The sequence below is a fragment of the Canis lupus genome, chromosome 37 (genome assembly GCF_048164855.1).
Source record: "Canis lupus baileyi chromosome 37, mCanLup2.hap1, whole genome shotgun sequence".
Classification (NCBI taxonomy): domain Eukaryota; kingdom Metazoa; phylum Chordata; class Mammalia; order Carnivora; family Canidae; genus Canis; species Canis lupus.
In genome coordinates this window covers 9,992,369-10,020,044 of record NC_132874.1, presented here as the reverse complement: position 1 = coordinate 10,020,044, position 27,676 = coordinate 9,992,369, and the positions used below count along the sequence as shown (strand labels likewise).

The 27,676-nt window shown below is 38.6% G+C and overlaps 1 protein-coding gene across 5 annotated transcripts in view; it reads right to left on the bottom strand.

Moving 5' to 3' along the window:
• Positions 1-2,009: 2,009 nt before the first annotated feature.
• The window catches only part of NUP153 (nucleoporin 153), an 80,672-nt gene continuing 55,005 nt past the window's right edge, over positions 2,010-27,676 (bottom strand). For all 5 annotated transcript variants that reach the window (XM_072814318.1, XM_072814315.1, XM_072814316.1 and 2 more), the window contains 9 exons: positions 26,621-26,711; positions 22,816-22,941; positions 19,916-20,536; positions 16,661-16,855; positions 13,062-13,946; positions 10,223-10,579; positions 9,277-9,549; positions 3,777-3,945; positions 2,010-3,394 (listed from right to left, as the gene is read on the bottom strand). In XM_072814318.1, coding sequence (XP_072670419.1) covers positions 3,310-3,394; positions 3,777-3,945; positions 9,277-9,549; positions 10,223-10,579; positions 13,062-13,946; positions 16,661-16,855; positions 19,916-20,536; positions 22,816-22,941; positions 26,621-26,711 — 2,802 coding nt within the window. In that variant the 3' untranslated portion in view covers positions 2,010-3,309. The remainder of the gene's footprint in view (positions 3,395-3,776; positions 3,946-9,276; positions 9,550-10,222; positions 10,580-13,061; positions 13,947-16,660; positions 16,856-19,915; positions 20,537-22,815; positions 22,942-26,620; positions 26,712-27,676) is intronic.

Below are 27,676 nucleotides of genomic sequence, written 5' to 3'. Positions count from 1 at the left end.
GATCAAGTCTTGCATCAGGCTCCTCTCGAGGAACCTGCATCTCCCTCTGCCTGTGTCTCCGCCTCTCTCTGTATTGTTGCTCACGAATGAATAAATAAAATCTTAAAAAGAAAAGAAAACCACAGGTAGTAAATTTAAATGTGGCCAAACGGCCTGGCCTGTGTTCTGTGGACAGTATGGTGTTCTGAGCCCAGGCACAGCCCGCACATTCTGGAACTACAGTGGGCTTCCAAGGTAAGCTGGGAAGCGCTGCCCCGTAGTACTAGTAAATTCAGCTGGCTGGGTCACTACACCCGACACCCCCATTTTCTCTATTCTGTACCAAACATCAGTTTCCATTGAAGGCACAGGCTAACCTTTGTAAAATTTTCATGGACTTTCAAACTTATAAATAGGCCCAGGAAACAAAGTCATGGGGATGAAAGGCACAGCATAGGAAACAGGAATTCTTAGTAACATATAGTGACTGTCGGTGACCACACTTCTGGTGAGGAGCACGGGTAATGTATAGAATTGTTGAATCACGCCGTACACTTGAAACTAATACAACACGGTGTGTCATCAATACTTGAATAATAAAAATTTCAGAAAACCATGTAATTACAATATTACTCGAAATTAAAGCGTTGGACTAATCTATACAGCCTGGTTACAAACTTAAAATTAGTCCAGCGCTTTAATTTCAAATAATAAAATCCTAATTACATGAACAGTTTCAGGAGAGAATTTATACTAATAAAAGGCTAGCTTGAAGACATTTCTTGAATTCTTTAAATTCTACTTCCTCTTAATAGAGAAATCCTAGATTACTTGCAACAACCCAGCACCTAAAGTCGCATGCCTGGACCTCAAGCATTCAGTCTTGCGGCCTGGGAAGTGGGCTTACTTGCTTCCAGGACACTGCCCCGTCTTCCCCGGACCTCCCTCAACTTTCCCTTGTGTGTGGAGCGCAGGACCTGGGCCTGCCCGAGACCGGATCACAGCTCACAGCACGGAGCCCGTCCAGGGAGGAGAGCCCTCTGCTGGGCCTGAGCGGGGAGGGACAGGTTTGCAGCTGGAGCTGCTCCCGGGAATGTCTACAGCTACACGTGCAGCCTGAGGAGGACGGCAGTGGGGATGGGACATTCAAGTCCCCAGTCCCAGAGATGATTGCAGCTTGGGAGCCAGAAGACTTTAAGCGACCTTAAGCAGGATAGTCAGTCACTTGTTTTAAAGAATAAGTAGTTCTAGCACATTTTTTTTTCTCTAGCACATTTCTTATGAAAATCTTAGCCAGTGTAGCCAGAAAGCCTACCATTCCCATTCATGTGGGCCCAGAGAATGGCGAATAATGAACCTGTTAGGTATTAACATCTCAGCATTAAGACCAGATTTCTGGTATTCATTTGCCCTCAAACAGGCCCATGTCAAATGTGTATTATTTACTAAACTGAGGAATATAGAATGTCCCCCCAAACTAGCATCTGCTGATGGCCTAAGATTTTTTATTTTAAAGATTTCACTTGAGAGCGCACGAGCAGCGGGGAGGGGAAGAAGCAGACTCCCCAATGAGCAGGGAGCCCAAAGACGTGGGGCTCCATCCCAGGACCCTGGGATCATGACTTAAGCCCAAGGCAGACACTTCACCGACTGAGCGCCCCCCAACCAGGCGCCAGCAGCCTAAGGTGTTTTCAATACAGAAAAATATCTTTTCAAAATTGGAAACGCAAAAACATTTTGTAAACATTTTAAAGTTCCGAATTTGGACTTCACCAGAAGTTCAGCAAAATAAAAAGACTGCACAAAATAATCTGTGTGCTCAAACTGAGTATAAAATTAGCAAATGCCATCCCAACAGGTCTTTTTTTTTGGACAACAGACGAAATAGTTAAAAAAAAAATTTTTTTTGGTGAAATAATCCAAAAGCCACACAAAAGGACCATGAAGTTTTTGTAGGCTGCTTTGGGCCTGTAGACTCGATCAATAAACACTATCTAGTCACCTCTCAAGGAAGATACGATACAAAGAGAAATGGTTACGTGTGTTTATTTTCAATTTTTAAAAAGGTATGTCAATTTATATGCAAAGTAGGCGTGATTCCTAGCACCAGACAAAAAGCAGGGTACCTTCTATATGTTTTACGTTCAGACACTTCCCCCTTCACTTAGGAGTTGTCCAAATCAGTTAAATGTATTCTTTGGAATTTCTGACCATGGCGAACCTTTACAAAAAAGGTTCCCTTCCATTAACACTGGTACCTTCATTATAAGTTAACACTAGAACAAAAAATATTTCATAATTTTTTATTGATGGCATTTATCCCATGGTTTAACATGTTAATTATACTGTAATAAACATGGCTTTAATATTAAACTTTTCCTTATTATCCAAAGTCACCACAGTCCATTTCAGTAAATATAAAAATATATGCTTAATACTTTGTACAATACTGGTTTTTGGTCCAAACAAAACTGGATCAGAAAAGCCAATAAATTCACTTTAAGAATCCCCAATTTTTTTTTAAAGATTTCCAAATGGATTTAGGCAACTTTGAATAATGGGATTTACATAATAAAATCTGAGACAAGACTAAACAAAGAACAAACAAATTTTCTAACACAAAATTAAAATTTCAAGTTCACAGATTTATGTTATGCCAAAAAAGTACAGAAACAAAATTGTATTTACACAAGTTTCATAATAAAATAATGAAAAAGGCAAGACAGGTGATAGGAGAATGAAAATATAGAAATAGCATATAATTATTAAATGGAGAACGCACTAGATCTAATAAGTCCTTAGCATGGACCATTCTTTAATCAGGCTTCCTCTATCAGAAAATTTTAGTGCACAATACACCCAACTCACTCACTTCACACATACACCAGCACAAACTCAGCATAGAAATCATTCACTTCCACATTCTCTAATCTATACAGAATTCCTCCGATATAATTACAATTGTGGTGCGTTCCACAAACGCACATCAACGCACAGAGTGGTGCAGACACAGAGGTTCTATCTATACACAGCCATCCGCGGAGCGGGCTCGGTCCCTGGGTTCAGCCAGCCTATGCCAATCAGGGAAGAATGTGCTGGATTCTATTTTTGCTGAAGAATCAGTCACCCATCTAGCTATTATTTTTTTTTTTAAGGGGAATGGGAGAGGTAAGGGCAGCGCTTCTGTAAAGAAAAAGGAGGAAAGTCCCCAACATAAAGAAGTCCTCAGGCAGATCTGACTTCAGATAACCCTGCGCACAGTACGGGCCAGGATCTGAGAAGCAGGGCACCAGCCGTTGTGGAAGTGTGGTGTGTGACACACCGCGACCTTTATTTCCTGCGCCTAACAGCAGTCTTTATCTTGCGACCAGAAACTGAAGTTCCAGAAGAGGAGAACATATTTTTCCCATTTGACCTGTGAAAAATAGAGTGTATTATGTGACAAGGTGCTCAGGGGAGACTTGAGAACCATCACCATCCTACATGCGGCCGGGGCCAGGGGTGCACAGGGAGGGGAAGCACTGGTAAAGGAAACACATTTTCTGTCACTGTGCGTGTGCGCGCACACACACACACACACACACACTCTCTCTCTCTCACATACACACCTGCTGCTGCACCACAGCTACGACCCTCCATGACTGTAATACGGCCAAGTGATCATACTGGAGAACATCCATGGGGTTTTACCTCAACTATACCATACTCCTTGGTGATTTTAGAAACAAAACACACACACGCAGGTACGTGCACACACCCCACCGTGTTAAGTTCTCCACATCATATGATTGTCTTACCCCATTGTGAATGCTGGCGAGGACTGGCTGAACGGGAAGCCTCCAGAGCCAGAAGGCTGCGCCGAGGCCGCAGGTGTGCTGGGATTTGCACCAAATGTGAACACTCCTGATGGATTGTTGTTCGTGAAGTTGAAGTTAGTGGTGCTGCTGCCAAACTGGAAAACTGAACCTAGGATAATTAAAGCAGAAAAACTTCATTAGGGTCAAAATGACAGTTTTTCTAGAAAGGACTCTTTTACATACAAAAACATGGGAAAGATTAAGCTTTCTTAGAATCATTTAATATGGGACACCTGGGTGGCTTAGCGGTTTACCACCGCCTTCAGCCCAGGGCCTGATCCTGGAGACCTGGGATCAAATCCCACATCAGGCTCCCTGCATGGAGCCTGCTTCTCCCTCTGCCTGTGTCTCTGCCTCTCTCTCTCTCTCTCTCTCTGTCTCTCATGAATAAATAAAGTCTTTAAAAAAATTTTTTTTTAAAGAATCATTTAATATAAAGAAAATTAAAATGAAGTGTTTTCTCCACTGACACACAGAACATACTTAAACAGCCCTGAGCAAGTGATCCAACTTAACCATGACCAAGGAGAAAAGAGTAGGATGGACTTCTGGGTCAAGATACAGAATCAACACACACACTTGGTGCTAACTTCTTCAAAAATTACATTAAAATAATAGTAAAGGGATGTTTACAAAGATGGAGGAGAGAGAAGACAACACCAACAAAACGTAGACACTGGAAGGCTGGCCAGATCCAAGTACTAAGCTAGTGGCACAGATGGAATCATTGACACTAAACATCTCCAAAGGTTTGGGTGCCAGGGGCCACTGGAAGTGAGAATGAAAGTGTGACTACAAAAAAAGAAAAAAAGAAAAAAAAGAAAAAAGAAAAAGAATTGGATATCTGTGTACGAGGCAGGTACGCAGATCAATCCCTCTCCCAATCCAAACAAGATGATAATTCTCCTCTACCCCCACAGAATAGAACATCAGTCTCCAGAGAGGTCTCTGGACTAGGGGAGGACATATGAAGGCAGAGACAGCCTATCAAAAATAGAAGGATTAAAAATAAGTTGCTGTACTGGGAACAGAGAGCTGCACCCTTCCTCTCTGACTTAGGTCCTAGAATCCGGACAATCAGGAACATACATACCCTCCAAGCAGGAGGCTGGCAATAACCTCTGGAGAATCTGCACATCTAGAAGGGAAAACCCAGGGACACTAACACCCAGGTCTTCCCAAGTAAGCAGGCCCGTCACATAAACTTACAGCGAGATTCAACACCTATGAGCATATCCGTGCACAAAGAACATCATGTTGTATTTAGGTGTCCTACATTCATAAAAGTATGAGCTGGATGGGAAAAGGTATTTGCAAATCATAAGAGCTGATACCCAAATATAAAAAAGTTCTACAACTTGATAGTCAAAGAAACCAAAAACCCTGATTTAAAAATAGACAAAGGACTTGAACAGACATTTCTCCAAAGATGACACAAACAACTGGGATGCCTGGGTGGCTCAGCGGTTGAGTGTCTGCCTTTGGCTCAGGATGTGATCCCGGTCCTGGGATCCAGTCCCACATCAGGCTCCCTGCAAGGAGCCTGCTTCTCCCTCTGCCTAGGTCTCCGCCTCTTTCTGTCTCTCTCATAAATAAATTAATTAAAATCTTAAAAAAAAAAAAATTAAACGACACCAACAGATACATAAAAAGATGCTCAACATCACTCATCATCAGAGACATGCAAATCAGAACCACACTGAGACACCACCTCACACGTGTTAGAAGGGCTATCATCAAAAAGATAAGAGGCAACAGTTGTAGGTGAAAAAAAGGAACTGTCATGTACTGCTGGTGGGAATGTGAACCGGTGCAGCCACTATGGAAACAGTATGGAGGTGCCTCAAAAAAATTAAAAATAGAGCTACTCTATGACCCAGCAATCCTCATTCTGGGTATTTATCCAAAAGATTTGAAATCAGGATCTCAAAGAGATATCTGGACTCTTGTGTTCACTGCAGCATTATTTACAACAGACACAACCTAAATCTCTACTGACAGATGAAGAGATGAAAACAATACAAAGTACATACAATGGAATACCATTCAGCTTTTTTAAAAAAGAAAAGCTTACAATATGAAAAAACATAAATGAATCTGGAGGACATCAGGCTAAGTGAAATAAGCCAGTCACAGACGGACAAGTACTACATGATTTCTCTTCCATGAGGAATCTAAAATAGCCAAACCACAAAAGCAGAGAAAAGAGGGGCTGGCTGCTGGTGTGTGTGTATGCGTGCATGCCGAGCAACAGAGAGATGCTCTTCAATGGGTGTGAAGTTTCAGTTACACAAGCCATCAGCATACAGCAGGGTGCCTACAGGTAACACTACTGCACGCTTAATTTGCTGAAAGGATGGATCTCATGTTTTGTTTTGTTTTTAAATTGTAGTAAAAATAATTAACAACTATGATTAGAGAGCCATGAAGCACCAGACATTCGAGGAAAGTATTTCACAAGAAAATCAAGACCCAAACAATAATAAAAGCAATTTGGAGAAAACGGACTGAACAATAGGAAAAAACTCCCATACTTCATCATTTATATCCTCAAGAGATCAACAGGTTAACAATTCTGAAACAAGAACAGAAAGATATAAAAGGGACACATCCACAGAACAAAAAAGACCATCTGAAATTAAAAAGTAATACTAGCAAAAGGAATATCTTGATCAAATGGGGAGTAAAAGTGGAGGAAATCTTCCCAGATAGGACAAAAAAGGAAAAGAAGAACGAAAGTTAAAGAGGCACAAAAATCTTCAAAGAAGTAATTCAAGAATGTTCACAAAAGGACAGACTAAATTCCTTACACAATCAATGGATAAAAATGGATCCCAACCAAGGAACATCCTCCTTGCCTCAGAACACTGGAGGCAAAAGAAAAGATTCTAATGAGATTCTAGAAAGAAGAAATGGGTCCCAAAGCAAAGATCAAGAAAGACTTCCAGAGCAACTCTAATAAGAGAGCCAGAAAATCCACCATGGAGAAATGCTTTCAAAACTATGAAAATTATTTCTAATCTAAATCTGTATTCAACCAAAATCTTACCAAACACAGGGATGGAATAAAGATACTTCCAGAAATACATGGTCTCAAAATTTTCTCCCTGAGGGCTTAAGAAATCACTGGAAGATCTGCTCTATCAAAACAAAGGGATAAGAACAAGACACTGACATCACCCAGGAAAGAGGAGCAGCTAAGGGCAATCTCCAAGAGAATGGTTAAGAAGAGATACCAAGACCACAGTTAAGTAGCAGGCCTAGAAAGCCTGCTGGAAGGAAGAGGTTAGAAGAGTCTGTGAACGGCACCTGGGTTAAGCATCCATCTTCAGCTCAGGTCATGATCTCAGGGTCTAGAATCGAGCCCCCCAGTCAGGCTCCCTGCTCAGTGGGGAGTCTGATTCTCCCTCTCCCTGTGTGTGTGTGTGCCCTTTTTCTCTCACTTGCTCTCTTGCTCACTCTCAAATAGAATCTTAAAAAAAAAAAAAAAAGATTCTGTGAAAAATGTCCTTCAAATACTAAATAACAAGCAGCCAATGTATTTGAAAATAAAAAGAAACAAACTACCTGAATGAGGGAAGAACTATAAAGTTAGAACTAATGAAAGTACAAAGAAATTAAAACAGAGAGGAATCACTGGCGCCAGAGAAAACAAAATTTTGTATAGAAAAGAAAAGCACACTGTACCATACAGTGTCTGCATACTCAAAATACTAATCTAAGCACACAGTGATCAACCTAGGAGGAGTGAGCTGTCATCTGTGTGAAAGAAAGCTACATTCCCCAATTCCACATGCTGAGGAGCAATAAATCCTGATTAAAATGGTGAACATATACCTCAAGAGAAAGTACCAATACCCAGAATACATAAAACATTCCTGCACATCAGTGAGCAAAAGCAAAACTGAACCCAAAAAAATGGCTCAAAAAATCCTTATAGAAACAATTCACAAAAAATGAAATCCAGCAGAATCCAAATCTGAGAATCCTCATACAACGCAGTAGGATGTAAATGGGTACAATCCGTCAGGACAAGCTTGCGTTATTTTCTGCAGTATTGGATATGCATGCACACCTTTTAATCTGGCAGTCCCTCTCTTGGGTATATACCCTAGAAAAATATGCCCCAAGACACATACCCAAGAATGAGCAGAGGTACATTTCCTAAAAGGTAAAAACAACTCAAACACATTCGTGAACAGTATATGGATAAATTGTGATATGTTCATAAACAGACTGACTCTAACACAGTGAAGGAGAACAAACTATATGTAATAACATGGATCAACTTTACAAGTTAAGAGTGAAAGATGCAAGAAATCAAGAGACTTAATACAGTGAGATTCCATTTATATAGAATTAAAAATAAGACAATATGGTATTTTGTAGAGATTCATGTATCAGCAGTTAATTTTAAATTAAAACCCCAGGAAAGTGATCACTATAAAAGCCAGGACACATGAGAGCAAGGAGAGAGAGGTGTGTGATCACACAGGGACCCAGGAGGGGCTGCTGGCCATCCAAGCATCTGCTTCAACACCACACTGTTCCTTTATGTTTCATGCTTTTCTACATGAAGTCATATTTCAGTTAGAAAAATTAACATCGTGCAATTCTGAGGAACTATATCATCATAGTACAATGTGAGCAGCCATATTAAAAACAAAAAACAACAAAACAAAAAAAACCACAGAGGAATGTTTGTTTAAATATGCAAGTATCATCAAACAGAAAGCATCCTGGGTGCTTGGGCTATTCTGTCCCAGGAGAAAACTGGAGTGGAGGTATAACCTTCTGAAGTAAATCCAATCACAATACGGATTAGAAAATATGGCTAAAACTAGGCTGGAATGCTCCAAAAATCAGATGGGGAGAAACAGGACTGATCAATGCTGTTGAAACTAATACAACATGGTGTGTCATCAATACTTGAATAATAAAAATTTCAAAGAGTAAGAAATAACTACATTTTTAAAGAATGTAAATCAAAGAGTAAGAAATAACTACAAAGAGTAAGAAATCAAAGAGTAAGAAATAACTACATTTTTAAAGAATGTATTTTTTTAATTTATTTGACAGAAAGAGAGCACAAGCAGGGAGAGCGGGAGAAGGAGAAACAGGCTCCCAGCTGAGCAGGGAGCCCAGTGTGAGGCTTGATCCCAACACTCTGGGATCATGACCTGAGCCTAAAGAATACAATCAACTGAGCCCCCAGGCATGCCAAATCACATGCTTTAATACCTTATAGTGTGCTTCATTATATAAAAGTTGAGAATGTTGTTTACAGCAATGTCCAAACATATATTTTTCTATTTCGCCAAGTACAAGAGACATTTAAAGAAAAAAGACATAAGCCTGGTTTCAAAATTCAAAAACCATCCTATTTAAGACACACAGATCCTAAGTACAGACACAAGCCATGTGACCAGCACACACTCACCGGAACTCGGAGCTGTTGCAGAGCCAAATGCAGACTGACCGGGCTGTTGTCCAAACACAGAAGGCTGGCTGCTGCTGGACACGGTCCCAAAAGTAGGTGGTGCAGGCTGAGAACCAGCAGAAAACAACGCTGCTGAAGAGGACAGAGCTCCAAAGCCTGGGGGATTAGGCTGGCTGGCACCTTGACTTTGTCCAAATGTCGGGGTTTGGTTAACACCAAATGCTGGACTGGCAGATGGTGCTGAAGGTCCAGTGCCAAATACAAAGGAGGATCCTAGAGGCCCAGAGAAACACTGATGTCACCTTAATAGCTACTAGGAGATAATTCTCAAGAAACATCTATACCTTCAGCAGCAAACTTCAAGCTTCTTTTCATACACTTACCTACCTGTACAAATCCCATCAAGGCAAGTTTTCAATAAATAATTAAGAATACAGTTCTTGCCATTATTTAGTGAAACCATACAGACAGAATGCACATACACAAAATCATCTACCTATTAACAAACCCACCTCCACAGCCAAACTTTTTTTTAGGTAGAGGGCCCATCTAAGACAACAGGCGATAACTCATCAGATATCTAATAAAGAGCAGAAACCAACTAACGTTGTCATCCTGTATATACTACAGAATGAGGACTTTTGTCTAACGGAACGGTCCCCCAGTTTCTGGTTACTTAACAACATAACATTTCAAAAAGAACAGTGGAAAAAACCAACATGACATTCTTATTGAGACTAGAAAAATTCTTCCCAAGACTTAATTCTATTAAACCGAATACAAACTATACAGGATTCCATGCAGTGAACAGTTACAACATCCTGAGTAAAGAGGACCTAACGGCACCCAGGCCATTCTGTGAAAACCTGCTACGCTATTTGCTAAGAGAGGATATAATTCAAGCCAGTCCAACTACAACACGTATGTTGTTCTTCTGTCAAAGTACCTGCAGAGCTGGAGGTGGTTGTAGCTCCAAAACTGAAGCCAGAGGTGGCGGTGCTATTACTGCTGGCTCCAGGACCAAAGACAAATGGTGTGACAGCTGGGCCTGTGCTGGACGTGGTTGCTGGTTTGCTCTCTTGAGAGAACAGCAAAGGCTGAGATGCGCTGGATTCGGCAGAGTTCCCAAAGGCAGAGCTGCTCACAGGATTGCTGGCCTGTCCAAACACGAAGGCAGCCACAGGCGCGCTGGAGGAGGAGGTGGAGCTACCAAATATGCCCCCGGGGGCTGATGTTGCTGGTGCGCTCGAAGTGGAAGCACTGCTGTTCAAGAAGCTGAACACGGACTTCACTGCACCTGGATCTGAGAGACAGAAACGAAGGGGGAAACAAAAATCTGTAAGAAAAGGAGTCACAGAAAGCATTTCTTCCCACTCTCCAGCCCAGTAATTCATTAGAAAACAGAATCATTAGGCTTTTTTTATATAAATGTATTCATCAAATGGACATGTTATATTAAATTTTGATATAAAGCAAACATACCCATCTTTTCTTTGATGGCTTTTGGACTGTATCTTAGACCAGGCACACTTTCAGCATTCAGATTAATGAGAATAAAAAATATCACTTAAGTCCAACACATCTAACTGGAGGATATGTCCGGATAACTGTTCAGATAGTGGGAGACAGCTGTACTCTTCATTTTGCCATTTATGTTAGCAAAATCATAATTTATCCAACTGACAGCCACTTTTCTCTGCATTATTTACTGACAGTGCATCCTTCAACTCACTAATTGGTAACTCCACCTTTAGGACATACTAAATCTCCAAAATATGTGTGCATTTGTTTTCTCTACAGTTACTGTTACTAGACTGGTTTAATTATTGTAGCTTCATAGTATGGTTTGATATTAGAACAAACCTGTTTGTGTTCCTGCCCTTCTCTCCAAAATTTGTGCATTTTCCCTTCCATATAAATTTTAAAACGAGCTTATAGCTTGTCACACTCCACAAATTAAGGCTTCCAGCTATGGAAGGACTAGGTCACAAGGATCAAAGAGGGCACAGGGAACGAGTCTATGGTCCTGCACTAGCATCCTACGGTGACAGATGGGAGCTACTCTTGCAGTGAGCACAGCACAACACAACACACAGCTGTGTGATCACTACAGTGCACCTGAAACTAATGCAACATGTATGTCAACCACACTTCAACTACACAAAAAAACCAAGATTATGCTGGGGTGTTGGGAAGAATGCTCTCCCTCAGGAACAGGTATTAAATAGGTCTTTTATGTTCTTTCAATTTGTATTTCAATAAAATACAAATCAGAAATGTTAGAAGATACAAATGACATTTGTCCAACTATTTATTGCTGATTTAGAGGAAAGCTACGGGTTTTTATATAGTGAGCCCGAAACCACTCACCTACCTGAAGACATCTTTTTAACCATCCCAATCATGTTTCAGTTCCATAATACTGTCTCTAGACAGGGCTGTTCATAATATGGTATGGGCGGCGTTAGCGTGATTTACAGAAAGTGGAGTATGTTGGCTCACTTTCAAGTTAGTTAATGGGAGGTTAAGAGTGTGTTTCAATGGAAAGAGTATAGTGACACCACCATTATATGTGAGTAGACCTGATCTTATTTTTATTACCTTCCAAATTGTATCCATTACTTAGGTTTTGAAGTGTATTTTGAATGTCCAGACAGACAACAGAAAGACCTCCCACCCACTGAATTCCATTCTTTTTTTTTTTTTTTTCCAGGTTAATTCTTTGTTTCCTGTTTCCAATATATTATTCAGAAGTGTTTGTGGGTGTTCTATTTTTTTTTTTTTTTTTTGGCCTATCTGAAAATATCTTGCTCTTATATTTGACCAAATTCGGCTGAATATAAAATTAAGACCATTTTCACTTTGAGGACACTGCTCTACTATTTTAAGCACGTGATGTTACAAATTCAAAGTCGGATGCTAATCAGAACACCTGTTTATTTGTGGCAAACAGCTTTCCTCTCTCTGAAAGCATTCAGGATTTTGGCTTTGATGTCCTACAATCTCACTGGTATTTGCCAGTGAGTGGGCCCCTTAAAATTTCCATTTTAAGGCCAGAGTCTTTCTCTGCACGTAGGAAATGTTCTTCTGTCACTCCTTTGATATTTCTTCCATGCTGTTCTCATCTTCTAAGCTACTGCTCCTACAATGGCACTTGTGAGCTAGCTTGATTCAAGTCTCTGCACTTCTGCACTGACACTGGGAGATCTCAGTTCACTAATCCGACTATCATCTATGTTTTTTCAGCTGCTCAGTCCACAGAATGATTTTATTTCACCAACCATTTTTTTAAGTTTTAAAAATGCGATTTCATTTTTCCTTCAGGATATTGCTTTTTGTAATCACCTCTCTGTTTCAGGGACTAATATATTTGATGTCTATGCGCCTGATGATGACTGGTTAGCTCTATTTGGGAATGAAGGCCTGTATGTAAAGATTTAGTTAGAAAATATTTCAGGAGCTCATGAAAGAAGGCCTATTTTCCTGAATAGTATGCCAATTCCGAATGTAAAAGCTCACACAGGAGAGAGAAACATGGACAAATGGGCAACACTGTGGGTTTTCCACTAGAGCTGTATTTCTCAAAATCAGGTGTGTAGATACCATCATCACACTGTGGGGGTTTGGGACTGTTAAACTGAAAACACTATGCTCCTTTCCAAAAAGTTACCAGTTTCTCTCAACTATGTTCAGTGTAAACCATTCTCTCACCTGCTCCATTTGTCTAAATATTGGAGACACCTTGTAAAATAAAAATAAAACAAAAATAAAATTGTAACACTTACCAGCTGTAGTATTGGTTGGAGTTCCAAATGTGAAAGTGGCCTTTGTTGGCTGCTCCGATTCCTTCTCAGATGGTTTCGCCATACTGAAACTAAAGGTGGACTTTGAAGAACTCTCATCTTTGGTTTGCTCTGAATTCCCAAAGGAAAACACTGGTTGACACTTTGGCTCTTCACTGTCAGCTTTCTTCCCAAACACCAGAGAAGTAGAAGTGACTGGCTCCTGCTGTTTCTCTTCTGTCCTTCCCAAAACAAACAATGAGGCAGATGGCAGAGGGGCAGGTTCTATACCACCGAAAGTGAACCCTCCTTTGGCGGCAGGCATTTCTTCTTTTTTTGCTTCTGTCGTCTTACATGTGAAAGGAGCCACTGAAACACTCTTGGTTTCTATGGTTCCAAAGCTGAAGCTGCTCTTATTCTCGGAGGTCACTGTGGTGTTAGTAGCAGCAGGTGTGGAGTTAATAACACCTGTACCAAAGCTGAAGCCTACAGATGAAGATTTAGGTGTTTCCTCTTTCTTTTCTGGCTGTCCAAGATTAGACACCCCAAACTGAAATGGAGCTAACGAAGTTGTATTACTTAAACCAGAAGAAAGTCCAAATTTAAAATCATTATCATTCTTATTGTCTTTTTTAGCTTCTTCAGGTTTAGACTCAGACGAAACTCCAAATTTAAAATCTCCTATTGGTTTAGAAAATTTAAAGCCTTCACTCATGGAGTTTGGAGCCTCAGAATCTGAAGACACTCCTATTTTGAAGCCTCCCTGATCTCCAAACTTAAAATTTCCAGTGCTTGTTAAAGTCTGAGAAGGCCCAGAAGAGGATGATGGGATACCAAATTTGAAGGATGAAGCTGCTGGGTTTGAAGATGAGGAAGATGTGCCAAAGCCTTCAAAATATAAAAGACATCGAATTAATGTTATCCTCTCAAACAAAATGTACCCCTGAAAAACAAAGAGACAAAAGAATAACAACTCTGGAAAGGCCTTTGAAGAGTTATCAGCAATGGCCATAAAACATGAACCAGCTGCCCAAAATTCAGCAGGAGAATCACATCTTAGTCCTCACAACTATACATACTGACATACCACTTTTCATCCTGACACTGGCCAAGATCAAACAAATTTGATAAAACAGTGTTGGTGAGGAGTCTAGAACTAACAGACACTTTATACATTACAGGTAGATGCGTAAATTAGTACAAAATTCAAGGAAAGCAACTGTCAGTATTTACTAAAAATTACAAACACACGTATCCTTTGACCCAGCAATTTTACAGCTAAGTATGTACATACGTATTTATTTATTTAAAAGAAAGGCGGACTGCCACATGCAGGGCCTCATCTGGATGTGTCTGGAGCCTTGGAAGCTTTACTGTCCTATATTTTCCTACAAACGGACCTTGATAGCTTGTCTGGAGGTCCTAGCAGGGAAGCACAACTACTCGTATACCCTTGAGCACACAGCTTGGGAAGGGTTGTATGTGGAGATGTGAGGGGAGGAGGGGACACCGCCTAGCCAGCCAGAAGATTGTCCTTACATCCTAAGTCTTTACTTAACTTTTTTTCCCCCTAAGTCTTTATTTTGAAGATAAACTCACAAACATGCAAAATGCCACATGCAATCCCAGGCAGCTGTGAATGAAGAACAAAGATGTGTCCAAGCTAATCTACAATAAAAATCAAGGGAGCAGAAAGGCAGTATGATATACAACATTTTCTAACAAAACAGAGGGAAAGAAGAATACACAGAATAAGAAAATATTTGCTTGTCATATGCATAAAGAAACTTTGGAAGAGTTTTAAGAAACTAACCAGTTATTACCTCTGGTGGGGGAGGAAAGATGGAAAATGAACCAATGGGAACAAGAGGTAGACTTTTCACTGTGAATCCTGTCATAATTAGAGTTTGAAATCTTGTGAATAAATTTGTTATCAAACATTAAAAAAGAAAACTTTACCATCAAAGAACCAAAAGAACTGCGTGAACAGAACCAGTACTTAAAAAGACAAATAACATGTTGACAAGATTAAAGTCTTAGTTTCCTAGTACTTCAATGTAGCTGAGTAAACTAGAAATGAAGTAACTGATTGGCTCAAAACAGGAATCATTCAAGGGTCAAGATATTTATCCATTACTTTGCCTACCCAAGTATAGAGACAAATGACAGCCAAGCTTTAAAAGCCCTCTTATCATCTTCAAACTCTGCCCCTTTAGAGACGACCCATTCCTTTCTTTCCCTAAGAAACTTAACTGAAAAATTATCAGAATTTGAGAAGCAAGCAGTATTCCACACGGTCTTTAAATATCTTCAGTCATATTAGACAGAAAGCTGAAAATGAAGGGGCCAGAGACGGTAATTAACTTGTTATCACATCTGCCTCAGAGAGACAGATTTGAAGTTATGGTGATTACAGTACAACAGGTAAAGAAGAAAGAAAAACGGCTACATAATGACCTCAAGAGGACTGGAAAGTAGTGATCTTCTAAAACACCCAAATGCAGTGTTTTGGTTTTTTTTTTTTTTACTTTCTAGGAGAGAGAATTAGAGAGGGCACAAATGGGTGCAGGGGAGGGGCAGATGGAGAGAGAGAATCTCTTCAAGTCGATTGCATGCTCAGTGCAGAGCCCCAACACAAACCAAGAGTCAGACACTCAGGTGCCCCCTCCCCACAAATGCAGTGATTTTCAAACCAGCTGTGTGTCTCTTTAGCCATGTGATTAATTTAGTGGGTTCCAACCAGCATTTTTCTTCTAAAATGAAAAAGAATCTAAACAGGGTGACTTAAACATACTAAAGGGTAAATACTGGTTTGTGATACTTTTCTTTCAATCATATAGACAAATACCATGTGCATGTGGTAGGTCACAATGTAAAAGTTTACTGACTGGTTTCCACTCCATGTTTGAAAGCCGCTATCCAGGACATGGTTACAAGCTGATGAAGCTTGGCATTCTTTTTCTAATGACCTCATGGTCTCCACCTTAGAGGCCTCCTCCCTTACAGATTATAATGTTTCTCATCTCTCTCTCTGACTGTTCCTTCAGATCTAAAATCTCTTTCCTGGCTTGTATCAAATTTTTGAGTGAATTGTACCTCATATGAAATACTCAGTAAGTCACAGAGGACTATGAAGACTTGAAAAACTTGGCCTCCAGAGGCAGTTTAGAATGAATTGTTTTTAGAGGTTCTTCCTTTATGGAACAAAATATGAAGAGAATTCTTTTTCTGGGACATTCTCTGGGAAACCAAAGCCCAAGTCTAGATTACTTACAACAAAGTTCTCGGGGCATAAATTCCTAGTCAGATAAGAGTCAGGAAGCCAAAGGTTTGTTAACAGTTAAAAACAAATTATCTGCAACTCTCTCCGAGTCAATGCAAGACAGAATAACCCCTTACCAGCTGCAGAAAAGATACCTCACTGCTGACACTGAAATCACTTATCTTTACAGTAACTCTGAGAACTGAGCTAAAGGTATCCAGAACATTATCTCATTTTACATGAATTTTCAATAGAGAATGAGCAATTTTAAAATTGAACGTGTTTGCAAATATTTCACTTTAAAATGGCAGTACAAGGAGGTACTGCACCAATGCCTTACCTTTAAACTCAGATTTTGTTCCGGGCTTTGCACTCTCACATGCCACACATTTGGTAGCATCTGCTTTATTCTGCACCAGGCAGATTTCACAGTCCCAACTGCCCTCGGGTTTCTTGAACTTGTCTAACCCCAGGCAGCTTCCAGATGACAGAGAGGCAGGGACAGTGCTGCTACTTGAAGCAGGTACCAAACTTCCTAAAAAAATAGTGAGGAAACACATAAAAATTCTAATTCATGTTATGTCACTATCTTAAGGCACCATTAAGTCTATATGTTCAATTAGTGTTTCCTATTAAGACAAAGTGCCAGAAATACAAACTTTACACTGTTAAAAACAGTATAGATAGCTCAGATTTCTTTTAATCTTACAAATAAGCAGCTCACATTCACCATGTCTAGTGACGAGCTCCCTCTTAACCCAAAATGTGAATAATTGTGGTTTAAAAAAATAAAAAAAACATGCTGAGAAATCTGAGACTAAAAGGTCCTTAAGAATCTTTTTTTTTGTCCTTAAGAATTTTTGTCAAATCTCTTCAAACAGCACAGCATTTTAACATATAAATTATAGGCAATATCCTAACACATAAAATACATAGCCACAGACCACATTAATTTCAAAGGCCAGGTCTCTGCCTTCGAAATATCATTTTGGCACAGAAGTTCCTGCCATTGGTTAGAACCCAGTCATTTAACAGACACTAAAAGTACCATAATATACCACAGTACTAAGGATATAAAGATGAATGAAATGCTGCTTAACTTCTGAAAGTGCTAACGGTCTAAAAAGGGGGAAAGCAAAACAAATGTATAGTAGCACCATCACCAAAATGCAAAGTGATAAATGAGAAAAGAAGGAAGAGATGACTAAGGGGCAAGAGAAGAACCAATTTACAGAGGTGACATTTAAATCTTTATGCAGAACTAGCGGGTTTGTAGGGAGTGGAGGTGGCATGGGAAGGACGGCTCCACAAAGCCATCATGAAGCAAGTGCGTTACTACAAATGGAGCCATCCATTCTGGCCATCTCTACATGTTCTCCATGTCACCTCTCCCAACTACCTGGTGTCTCTTCCACTGTCATGCTCTCTCTCTTGCCAAGAAAACTGCTTCCTGAGGTTCCATCTTCGGTCCACTGTCCTCACAAGTCTCATCACCAACAAAACCACTTCCTACCCTGTACCTGTGGCCAGCGCACCTGAGCTTCAGCTCTGTGGTCTCCCTCTTAGCTGCAGTGCCCCTGGCCAGCTGGTCAGCGAGGCTGGATGGCTCTGCCTTCTGCATGTTTCTCCCATCCATTCCATTCCCCTTCTGAACCTACTAGCACTGCCCTATGTCAAGTGGCCCTCAGCTCTTGCTTGCATAACTTGTTGAGGCCTCCATTCTCATTCCCTGAAGTCCATTCTTCTAAGAAGCAAAATCAGTGAGTGCCATGTAGTTTTGGGTTTTCCTCCCCAGTCCCTCCTTTAAAAGATTAAGCAGCCCGGGTGGCTCAGTGGTTTAGTGCCACCATCGGCCCAGGGCATATGATCCTGGAGTCCCGGGATTGAGTCCCATGTCGGGCTGCCTGCATGGAGCCTGCTTCTCCCTCTGCCTGTGTGTCTGCCTCTCTCCCATGAATAAATAAAATCTTTAAAAAGTAAAGTAAAAAGTAAATGAAATAAAAATAAAAATAAAAAAATAAAATAAAAAATAATAAAAAATAAAATAAAATAATATAAAATAAAATACAATATTAACTGTTCCAAAGTTTTGTTCCTGCCACTCCCCATAAGCTAACAGAATGGTTTCGTTCCTGCCACTTCCCGTAAGCTAACAGAGTTCAGTTTTAGGCCAGTCCCTCACTTCACATCCATCTCTGCTCCCATCTCTTATTTGAAAACTAGAGCCTAATGACTCCCAAATTTGTATTTCCAGCCCCGAACATGCATGTGTAATGTATCTAAAGGCTTTGCATTTATGTGCCAACTTCACACCTTCAAATCAACCATGTATTATTCTACATCCTGATTTGACTCCCTTAGTATCTCCATTGCCATGATCTTTGCCCACATGTACTCCTGATACATCCTCATCTGCCCTCTGGTCTCCAAATTTTGTTGCCTTCAAATCTATCCTCCAAAAACCCACGAAGCAATTTGTCAAACATACAAATTTAACTGGATCACTCCTCTGCTTATAATGATGGTTCATCATTTACAAGACTGAAGCTTGACTGCTTGAATAAATTTTTGAGCTTCCTTTATTTGTGGAAGGAATTTACTTTCTAACTCAGTTTTATTCTCCCAATCAACTCAGAATTAATTTTGGTTTCTTCCACAAGCAAAGGCTTGCTTTTTTATTTACTTATTTTTTTAGGTGAGGAGGAGGAATGCCACATAGAAAAAGAAAGTTATTTCAGAATGAAGATTCTGAAATCTTATTCTTGTGGACATGTCCAGTAAGAATTAGAAATAAGGCTCACCTCTTGTGTTCACACATAGGGTATACAGGTTAACAAATCAACTTTCCATTGCAGACATAAAAACTACATATCCATGAATAATGCAATAAAAAAATAAGTATAATTCCGATGATATTCTTAACACTTTTTACTTAGTACCCATGTTACCATATATCTATACCAAATAATTATATATTATAAAAACAGCAGAGTCCTTTCCAGTTGTGAATTTCCAATAACTTTTTCAAATTAGAACAGAGAAACAAAAAACTCAAATCTAACTCCATGTTTTTTACTGCCAAGTTAGATTCAGTAATTTACTATCATTGCAACATCTTGGCAGAGACCACACAGGTATAGGTATCACCATTAACATTCAACAACAGTCTTTTCACAAAGCAGTATTGTCTACTCCCTGGTGAAACCTTCTCTGGAATGACCACTTGCCGTCCTCACTTCAAAACAGAGATAAAGTGGTGTTTGTTTTGGGAACAACTGTTCCTTTTAAGATCTTTCAGCTTCTGTATTAGTCAACTTTGAAAATGATAACGAAGAACAAGTAGTTTCTGACAAAAATGTATGTAAAAAAAGAGGTACAAGTATATATTGGGTTGGCTAATGCACCACCTAAGATAACACACAGATCCAGCCTCAGGCAAGTCACTTGACCTCAAGATAGCTGAGGCAAATGAAGATGTATGAGGAAATGCTCATCCTTACACATTACAAACATTAAGGTGGTTCTTAGCAGACAATACATTTAAATGTCCTACCAAAATAATGAGCAAACTTTTCCCAAAGAGCCATACACGTACCTGGTTTCTCAGACACACAGGACACACATTTACTGTCTTCTCCATTATTAAAAACACAGCATACTGGACACTCCCAAGATCCCACAGGCCTTTTAAACTGATCTGCAAACCCTAAGGCAGCAGTGGTCACAGTGCAGGTGGCCGATGAAGCAGCCGCAGTCACGGCGCTCTCTGAGGCTGCAGGCAACGTAAGGACTCGCTTAACACCAGTCCCAGGCTTCGGTGTTTCACAGGCCACGCATTTTATCGCTTCGGGTTTATTCTGCACTAAGCACGTATCACAATCCCAAGTGCCTACTGCTGGTTTAAATTTGTCTCCAAAACCTGTCCCTGATGCAGAAAGAGTTGATTTGTCACTTTTACTTGGTGTTCCAATTCCAGTTTGTTTATTAGCATTATCTTTTGGCGGCAATTTTGTTGCTTGGCAGGCTACGCACTTGCTGTCTGTAACTTTGTTCTGGAGTAGACAAGTATCGCACTGCCACGATGATCCAGCTTTTAAACTTTCCCCAAACCCGATGCCACTAGAAGAAAAGCTACTTATTGCTGGTCTTGTATAAACAACTGGGCTTGTGGTAGTAGGCTGAGCAGCAAGAGAATCTGCCTTTGGTGATATGAAACCTATAAGGAGGGAAAGAGGAGAGTGTAAGGAAAAAAAAAGTTAAGGAAGCTTCCTAATCAGAACATGATCTGAAATGTTATTATTGGGAGAACATATATTTATACACATTTATACAGTTACTAAAATTCAACATGGACTACGTAAAAATAGAGTTTTTACCTAAGCAATATTTAATAATCATGTAATTAATAAGTGACACTTAGGCCTCATTAAAATTCTTTAAAAGATGTTTTGTTTACAGTTTATCACCTTCTTCCTTTAGGAATTTCTACTTACTATAATTTAACCAATATCTAATTTGAGGCTTTAATTTGTAGTATTTTACTGACACGTACCACTGTCATCCATGTTTTGCAACACTCTGCCTCGCTACACGAATATACAGTACATTCATAGCCTTCCTCCCTCATCTATTTTTTTCTTTCAGGTGTTCCTGGCTATGCCAAATGTCTTCAACATCTATAGTATTTGAATTTTGTCCAGTTATAATCCACAATTGTGGTATCCTCTACTTTCAGTAAAAATCAGCAGAGTTGCATAGGTACACATATTAGACAGATGTCCCTCCAAAGTACAATGCAATGGTAGGGATTGGTTTTAATTATACTAAGCTTATATAGAACTTTAAAATGGTAATGGTTCAATGAGAATTATAATGACAAATTCCAACAGAGATGAACCAAACCATCTGGCAAGCCCTAGAAATACAGAAATGATGAAGACGCAGTCTACTCAGGTAGAGCATGAATTCATGCTACTCAGAAACATGCCCATGGAATGTTAACCAAACCCTACTTCAAACAAACTGTCTCAAACAGTTCTCCTTTAACATTGTAAGTATACATTTTTGTAACCACTATGTACTTAGACAATTAAGGTTATTCACACAGAACCATGGAACAACAGGAGTTGAAAAAACGTCTTCATGCTACCGAAACTGCTGTCATTGAATTGGGTTGATTCACTCCAACTTTATTCTTGAGAATGACCTTCCTTCCAATTCTTTACTTTGGACCAATTATATATACCAACAAACTCAGTGACCTGTTTGTCCAGCTTTTAACACCAAAGGAAAAAAAACTGGAGGGTAAGATAGAACAGAAGACTATAAAGAGATTTTCTAGTGCTACAATTAACTCAATCTTGAGCTAGTTTTAGCCAAAAGGCAAAACACGCACATACTTCAATACTCCCAGTGGTCTAAAATGTACTATCTTGTTAATGATTGATCTGCATCACTAAGGTTAGCACAATTGTAACAGTAACTATCTCAAGTAACTATCCTTTCCTTCACCTTTCTCAGGTTTTCCTAATTTCCCTCAAAAGACAGGACTCCTCCAAATTCTTGCTATTTAAGGAAAACTGAAAGGGGGAAGGGCACCATGAATGCAGAGTATGACTTATACAGAGATCAACCGTAGGAATGCAAGGCCTCTCTACTACTCAGTTAAGTCTAGCCCAGGCACTCTGGAGTGCTGCCTCAACTATGCCAAATCGTTACTGGGACTCTCGTAGCCAGAATACTCATCTCTAAAATGAGAAAGCCACACCAAAGAAACCTAATCCTCCTAAATCTTGTTGTAGAAGCCAATCTTACCTGAAAATTCTTATTCAATTAGACACAAACACATCTTATCTGTTCAGTAAATCTAAATTCTCTCTGAGCAACTAGATCACCTTATAAACACTTTTACATTCCTACAGCAGACATCACAAATGGAGTTGTAGCCGTCCTGATTTTCAAACTGAAAACTTATTCCTACTTGAGGACTTCTAGTCACTGCCTTCAAGTTATTTCTATAAGCTAACAAATCCTGTTTCAAGCCAGCCCTGTCCCTTACATATACCTATGCTAGATTCAGCAAATGTTTTCTTTCTGCATGGCCTTGTTTTAATAGACCACAACTGAGCAATGATCCAAGAACAAGGCGGTTCAACATTCTCAGAGAAAGGTATGTCCAGGCATATCATCAGGTTTGTTTACTATTATTTTCCATATTAGTCCAACTCTTCTAAAAGGCAATTCATTTTTTCCTTCTATACTTCACTTCTTTTCTCCTGTTATACTTGCCTCTTAAGAAATTTCGTATTAAGACAATCCTTGAATTCTAAAGGAGAATTCCTAAGGTATTTACACCAAAAGAATTACATCTGACTACATCTACTTTCAAGTCAATAATTTTTTAAAAACCTAAAGTATACCACAAATGACATTAAAATAGTATCACGAATTTGTAATTAAGATATTAGAGTATTTCAAAGATAGCTGTTATCTTACCAGGACTTTTGAGAACATCTAGGACACTTCCTTCTTTCAGGGTTTTTGCAGGTGTAAAAGGGCCCTCAAAATCTTCATCTGGCTTCTTCTTACAGCTTGTACTATTCACTGCACTGATATCTTGAGCTGCAATTTTTTTAATTGTAAAAGACATCATGCTAAGAAAATGCACTGGATCAAGTTAAATGTATTAAAAGATCTTTCAAAGCCAATTTGGACCAACTTCAAAAACATCATGAAAAAGTCACTGTAATTCAAAGATAATAAACAAATTTACTTAACAGTACAGGGTTAGTTTACCTTATAAGAAAGTAGAGATACTATTTCCCATACTGTACACTGTACATTCTTCCCCTCCAAAAAGGCAAATAGTATAAACTATAATTGTTACCCAGTGAATTAACTGGTAATCAAGAAAATCAAACTGAAACACTGGAGAGGATATGACCAAGAGCAAGCTCATAAACTGCACAAAATGTGTTTCTGCTTATACAACTTATAATATTGAGCAAAAAAACCCTTAACAAGGAGTACTCAAACTGAGCCAGTTATTTCATTTCTAGAAATCCATCCTATGATTCAAAGTATCCTTCAGTTATCATACTGAAAACATGGATGATAAATGCTCACTATGGGACTGAGTATACCAATCAAAACACCGGCATGGTGTAGTGCTAGGCAGCCACAGAAACCATCCTTAAATGCATAGTTCCAGATAAAGGCAAGTTAGAAAGTCCAGAACATTTTGAATGAGACATCTAAAAAGTAATGGTGGCTGCTAGTGATGAATGGCTTTTTACTGCTGCTTCTTTTTAGGTTTCCTAAACTTTCCAAAATGAACATATACTTACGTTAAATAGGAAATCTATATTTTCAGTATGAAAATAGCTTTGTAGTTATATTTTTAAGGGAGAAAGTTTGTTTACAGATGAAAGTATGTGTGGTATTGTTTCAATACAACCTCATATTGGTGTATTGTTGTGCATGAGAAGGGAAGGGGGAATGAGAGGAAGAGAAACAATATTAGTCACAAAAACCTAAGTGTTGAAGCTGGGTAAAGAGTACACTGGAATTCAGTCTGCTAGATCTGGAAATGTTTGATTTTTTTCCATAATAAAATACAAATAACCAAGTTTTTTAAGTGCTTGCCAATTTAAAGGAGTGGGTGAAGTAGTTTCAAAAAATCCTACCTACCCCTATACCTCATGCCATAAACAAAAATTAACCCAAAATAGATCAATGATCTAAACATGAGAACTAAAACCGTAAGAGTTTTAGAAGAAAACTAAGGAGGTATTATCTTCATGACCATGGATTTGGCAATGGATTCTTAGATACGACTTCAAAAACAAAAGCAAAGAAAAAAATTATACTATCACATCAGAAACCTTTGTGAATCTAAAGGTGAAAAGACAATTTACTGAATGAGAGAAATTATTTATAAATCATATATCTGATAAGGATGTAGTCTCCAAACTATATAAAAAGGCTTATATCTCAGCAACAGAAAAATTAACAACTTAAAAATGGGCAAAGGACTTAACAGACATTTCTCCCAAGATTAAAGGACCAAGAAGCACTTGCAGCACCATTTGTCATTAGAGAAACCACAACGAAGCATCACGTCATACACACTAGGATAGCTATAAACAAAAAATGAAAACTAAGCATGGTGAGAATGTGGAGAAATTAGAATCCTCATACACTGCTAGTGGGAATGTGAAAGGAGTCAGAGGTTGAGAAAAACAACTTTGTGGTTAAAAGTTACACTTAGAACTACCATTTGACCAGCAACTCCAGTTCTAGATATATACCTCAAAACACTGAAACTAGTATTCAAACAAATACATGTACATGAATATTCATACCAGCACTGTGCACAACAGCCAAAAATTGGAAACAGCCCATATATCCATCAATGGATGAACAGAAAAATTATGGTATATCCATACAATGGAATGTCATTCAGCCATAAAAGGAGTGAAGTACTGGTGCACCTAGTTGGCTCAGTCAGTAGAGCATGTGACTCTTAAACTCAAGGTTGTGAGTTTAAGTCCCATGTTGGGCATGGAGCCTACTTAAAATAAAAAACAAATAATAAATTAAAAAAAAAAAAAGGAGTGAAATACTGATACATACTATAACGTGTAAACCTTGAAAACAGTTAAGTAAAAGAAGCTAGGTGCAAAAAAAAAAAATCACATTGTATATTCCAGAACAGGTACATACATAAAAACTAAACACCACTGACGGTTGCCAGGAAGTGGGGAGAGAAGAGATACAGAACTACTGTTTAATAGGTACAGGCCTCCTTTCGGGGAAATGGGTATTTTGGAACTAGACAGACTGTGGTAGTTGCACAGCATCATGAACGTACTAAACACCATGATTTATTTCATCTTACATTAATTTCACCCCAGTAACAAAAATACACAAGACACAAAACACTGTGCTGTGTCAAAACAAACCATATGGGACACATGGGTGGCTCAGTGGTTGAGTGTTTGCCTTCAGCTCAGGTCATGATCCCAGGGTCCTAGGATCGAGTCCTGCATTGGGCTCCCTGTAGGGAGCCAGCTTCTCCCTCTGCCTGTGTCTCTGCCTCTCTTTCTGTGTTCTCTCATGAATAAATAAAATCTTAAAAAAAAAAAAAAAAAGCATATGCTTGTAGCACTTTTTGTCTATCCTTCTTTAGAATCAAAACTGAATTGCTTTTAGTAACTTAAGGTAAATTTTAAGGATACCTTGCAGTATTCTCTAACGGAAAAAGAAGATTATGGAAAAATTAGCTCCTGCCACAAAGTAATGACAACTTACACATTTTCAATCAATTTCTTAATGACAAAAGTGGTGAAAATCATTCCCATAATTCTATATATGTCACTCCTAAAAAATGACTTAAAAATCTGGATAATTAAAAAAAAAAAAAATCTGGATAATTTCCCCAGATGTGATGAAACACAAAAGTTGTCTTAACAAACTGCTGCTTATCCAGTTACCATTAGTAACGCATTAGCAAAAACCAGGAAGGATTTTCATGCCTTTCCTCATAACCAGGCATGAAAATGGTAATTTGTAGAAGTTTATTCCTCTATGAATTCAGTCACATTGAAGAAAAAAATCTTGTAAAAAGTACACCTGAAACATCCTTATTTTCTCTAATTCCTGCACCCTTGCATTTGCTATTTATCTGAATAAAATGTCCTTGCTCAAAAATTCTTGACCTGAGTAAATAACTTAACCCAGATGATTCTCCACTTCCTAAATAGCAAACACTTGAAAGAACACTATCACAACAAAATCCTAGGATTTAATTATCTAATGACTCATTTATTTCCCTCAATTACACCCATTCCTTGAGTCCAGAAATTATGAGTCACTATTTGCAAGGCCAGCATAATCCTTGTACATAAAGGTTGTGAAGCGAACACTAAGCCTAGAGATGGAGTCAACTGCAATTACAACTTTACCTCAATAAGAATGTAGATAACCCGTGAATTTCTTAGAGATTTCATTTACAATAAACTGCCACCTTAATTAAACTAAGACAATGGACACATCTGCTGCCATGACTATCCCTATCATAACCAAACTATAGCATTTCCATTTAGTAAGCTAAGTGTTTCTGTGAATAGAGACAAAAAATATTGTCAAGGGTTGATACTAGCTCCTATTTGCTTTCTAGAGCTAATTTCATTCAAATGAAAGAATTTAGAAGAACTGCCAAAGACTTAAGAACTTGAAATACTAACCTAATATAATGCAACTATTTTTATGTAAAAACGTGTGAGAAATTTTTACTTACCTGAACTACTACTTGTAATTGGTTCTGAAATACTACTAGAGCTAGAAAGTTCTGTGGTTTTTGCAACAGGCACACTGAATGTAAATCCAATCTGTAAAGAGAAAATGTATCTTTTTAAGTCTGTCTAGTTTTAAACAAATAATAGCTTTTTCTTATTCCAAGTTAAAAAAAATCTCCCGTATTCCAGCTTTTTGTATTTTACAATCTCTAAAATTGAGATGCTTCTCACAATGAATAGTGTGTGTGTTAAATCAAACAGCATTTTTCATTTCTTAGGGTTTTTTTTCTTTTTCATTCAAAGCAGTATATAAGATAATTATATATGCTCCTAAAGCTCAGTTCTGGATTTCTAAATACCATTTTCTAATAATATGAGACTTGATAGACAATGGACAGGTTTCAGGCATGCGGTAGGGAAATTACAAAACGCTCTGGAATATCCAGCTGTGTCAGAAAACAAGAGCACAGTGAAAAAGAGAAGGCAACATGTAAAAACGATATGCATGCCAAAGATGCATGGGGCAATTTGAACATTAAACTTATTATTCTCCCCAAAATATTTCTTTAATTATGAAGAAACGAATACATACTATGAGGCTTAAAAACCCAAAACTTCTCCAGATTAAAGGCAATTCAAGAAACATGTTAACCAGATGCCATGCAATTCAGCTGATTAGGTCTTAATCTTAATTGGATCTAGACCCAAGAGAAACAAAATAGTAATTAAAGGACAGTCTAGGGCAATGAGAAAATCTGAATATGGCCTACATTAATATTATGTTAAATTTCATGGATAGGGTAACTGTACTGTGGGTATGCAAAGAAATGTCCTTTTTCTTAGCGGACATATAGAAAAGCTGTGTTTATATCTTAACTTTCAAATGGTCATGAGAAAATATATATGCTTATATGTATAAGAGATAGTGGAAAATATACAGGTGTTCACTCATTCAAGTTTTCTGTACACTGAAATGTTTTTTAATTGGAAGAAAAATAATGGTATTTCTTAGCACCAATGGCACCGTGGGTTTGATAAAAATACAGTATGCTTCTGAA